General features: G+C 38.1%; 1 protein-coding gene across 1 annotated transcript; it reads right to left on the bottom strand.

Moving 5' to 3' along the window:
* Nucleotides 1-39: 39 nt before the first annotated feature.
* LOC105555803 lies at nucleotides 40-1,645 on the bottom strand. Its single transcript, XM_012002843.1, has 3 exons — nucleotides 943-1,645; nucleotides 778-870; nucleotides 40-530 (listed from the first exon to the last, which is right to left on the bottom strand). Exons 1-3 carry the CDS (start codon nucleotides 1,070-1,072, stop codon nucleotides 268-270), a joined length of 486 nt encoding a protein of 161 aa, XP_011858233.1. The 5' UTR covers nucleotides 1,073-1,645; the 3' UTR covers nucleotides 40-267.
* Between the last annotated feature and the right edge of the window lie 1,660 nt (nucleotides 1,646-3,305).

Here is a 3,305-nt window from a genome sequence, read left to right as displayed (position 1 = left end):
TGTATAATAAGAACCCAAATCTGTTACTTACTCCTTCGATAGACAAGTATCACGAAGAAACTCCATAATGTTATAGTGCTTCCACTTGTGACTGTCATCATTTTCGTTTCTTCCAGATCCACTCGGAAGGTATTGCTCTGATTGCACAATTTTGCGATATGTATCGCGTAATGACTTAAATTTTTGCTGTACAGCAGCTGCGTCGAGTACTCCTAGAAAAATAAGATTTTATCATATACAACTAATTCAACTGTATTATATATTTCTTTATTTACCATTCAATTCAACAGCAACTTCTTCCCAGAGTTGTTTCCGGGTTTCCCGGGATCTCTGGTCCACCAGCTGCCTGATGTCCCACAGTGGCCTTCTGTTTTGGACGGCTAAAATTAAATTCTCTTCCTCTTCTGGCGATAATTTCTTCGAAACCTTTCTTTTGGAAGAAACTGCCAATTTTTTTCTGCCAACATTCTTGACACTTTTTTCATATTCACTGCAGTTCGAGATCGCCAATTGGCAAGTTCCTGCCACGGCTAAAATTAAGTGATCAAAAAATTCGATTCTATTGTAAAGGAGCAGGAGAGCTTATTAAGCCTAGTGCAGACTGCACGCAGCAAGCAGCAAGCGTCGAGCAGCAGCCAATCAACAAAGAGATATTTTCTACGCCACTGCTGACGCTTCCGCAAAATTCAGCAGTGTTGGATACTCGCTGCTCGACGCTTACCGCTTGCTGCGTGCAGTCTGCACTAGGCTTTATTGTACCAACAAATCGTAACTTACGTATATTCTGGTTAAAGGTTGTATCAATGTTGGTCTGAACTACTTTCTCTATGCCATCAATGTAAACACGGCACAGATACGTCCTTCCATCATCTACAAAAAATTATTTTAGTGGAATATACCTAGGATATAATAAAATACACTTATAGAAGATAAAATGTATACCTAAAAGTGGATAAAAATAGCGTTCCGCCTTATTGATATAACACCCGTATCCCTTCAGACATACGTGGTCTGACACTTCGTCAACATTGCAAAGTGTTCCACAAACTCCGCATGTCTGCAACGTTGCCATTTCCTAAAAAAATTATTATTAACTATTTAACATATCTAATATAATCCAAACAGCTATCCTACGAAAGTTATTTCAATCACTCATATATTTGCAAATATTTATCCAACTAACCTCAAAAATGTGAAATCGTCATAATTTATTAACATCCCAAAAAGCAGTATTTTATGCATTATACAAGAATGATTAAAATATTCCATTATATATACCATGTAATATTAGTGTGTTACTTACATCATTTTCGTTGTCCATTTTACGTCGTATCTTGCGGCACACTGAAAAAGTTGAGACGGCCTCAACTTTTCTCCCACTACGTCGAAAAGTCACTAGACATCATTTGACGCTGGTTTCTAGCGTCAATGAAATTGCACCTATAGAGCGGAACGGTGTACGCAGAAAATCGCGGAACGACAGCTTCGACCAATCACGAAAACATCGGAACACTCGTGATTGGTCAAGGCTTCCGTTCTGTAATTTTCTGCGTACACCGTTCCGCTCTATGAGTTTGCACCCTGAGGGTGCTTTCACATGGAGCGTAAGTTGCGTAGCGTAACCTGCGTATCATCAATCACAGGGTCTTGCTGATAGAACCGTTTCAGTAATTCCGTTGAACTAGTCCTGTAATTGGCGATACACAGGTTACGCTACGCAACTTACGCTCCATGTGAATCCAGCCTGAGAGTGCCAAGTTAAAACGTATAAATCACTACATATTATTACACAAAATACAGTGAGCAAAATTTTAAAGACTATAATTAAATATTAATAAGAGTAATAACGGTAATAAACCGAGACCGGATTGCGTGCTGTTTTCCCCCACTCAAGTGCAGTCAAGTTAGTAGCCGAGCACCGTAAGAAGCAGTATCGTCTACACCGCACCAGTGCAGTGTAGCGGTAACAACGTTGCGGGGACACCGTTGCGTACTGTACAAAAATATTCATATAATAGAATTATTTGTCAAATTTGTAACAGTGTGTAATGAAATAGTAACTTAAATTGTTAAATTTAAAATTATGGCGTTACTCTAACTGTTACTACTGCTTTATAGCATGAAAAAGATCATTCCACATCTGAATAGCACATCTGGCTATCCACTTTTGGAAATTTATATTAAAATCGGAACATTTAGCCCTTTCAACATACGCACCTATCGTCTTATCTGATATGGAATATTTTTCTTCACGCAATGAAGCAGTATTAATAGACGGACAATTTTAAATTTAACAATTTAAGTCACTATTTCATGACACAATGTTACAAATCCATCCAATTCTATTATATGACTATTTTTGTACACTATAACACGATGCCCCCTTTGCTACCGCTACACTGGCGCGGTGCTTTTCACGGCGCTCGGCTGCTAGCATGCACTTGGAGTGGGGGAAAACGGCACCGCGATCTGGTCTCTGATAATAAGAGTAATATAAGCAATTTTTATAAATTGTTAAATTTACTCTCCCTCTCTCTCTCTCTCTCTCTCTCTCTCTCTCTCTCTCTCTCTCTCTCTCTCTCTCTCTCTGCCTCTCTCTCATTTCGGATACTTTTCTTTGAGCCGACTCCGGTTGCTAACGTCTTTATTAACTGGAGTCTCGTAGATTTCATGCGAGTAATTAAAACTTATTGTAATAATAATACCGTTACCTTTTATCCTCTGCTGTTATGTCCTTTTCCTAGATTTCTCTCCAAGTAAATTCCTCAAAGCAAATATATTGCATCCGAACGCAGTCGTGGATAACGCTGTAGAAACGCTATTGCAGAATCGCGCGAACAATTTCTGTTATAACACGTTACTTGCCAACCGTTGCTTGGCAACCAGAGTTAGTTGGTTGCCGAGGAGCAGAGGAGCAGTTTCTCCGTACGAAAAAGTAACGGATTATTTCGTTGGTTTTCCGTAAGGGTTCAATCGCGCGATTTTAATTGTATTTCTGCAGCGTTATCCACAAATGCGTGTGGATGCTAAAATATTGTTGAGAGACTTACTTGGAGTAGAGTTAAGGTAAAAGATTAAAAAATTAAGGAGAGGATCATAAACGACAGAGAATAATAAAAGGTAATATACATACATATTATGGATAAAGTACATACATGATAATAAAATATGTGATTGAAGTTTGGAGCGATCTTCGAGCGAAAATAAAAAAAATTTTTTCGAAGTTTAACCGAAGTAAAAAACGAATATATGCAAAAAACAATAAAACTGGGTTAAAATTGACAATATTAATGATGAGATAATGA

This window comes from Vollenhovia emeryi, unplaced genomic scaffold, assembly GCF_000949405.1.
Source record: "Vollenhovia emeryi isolate VEMERY1.0 unplaced genomic scaffold, V.emery_V1.0 DF940712.1, whole genome shotgun sequence".
Lineage (NCBI taxonomy): Eukaryota > Metazoa > Arthropoda > Insecta > Hymenoptera > Formicidae > Vollenhovia > Vollenhovia emeryi.
Note: the sequence above shows the minus strand (reverse complement) of the source record. Positions and strands in the feature narration are given on the sequence as shown.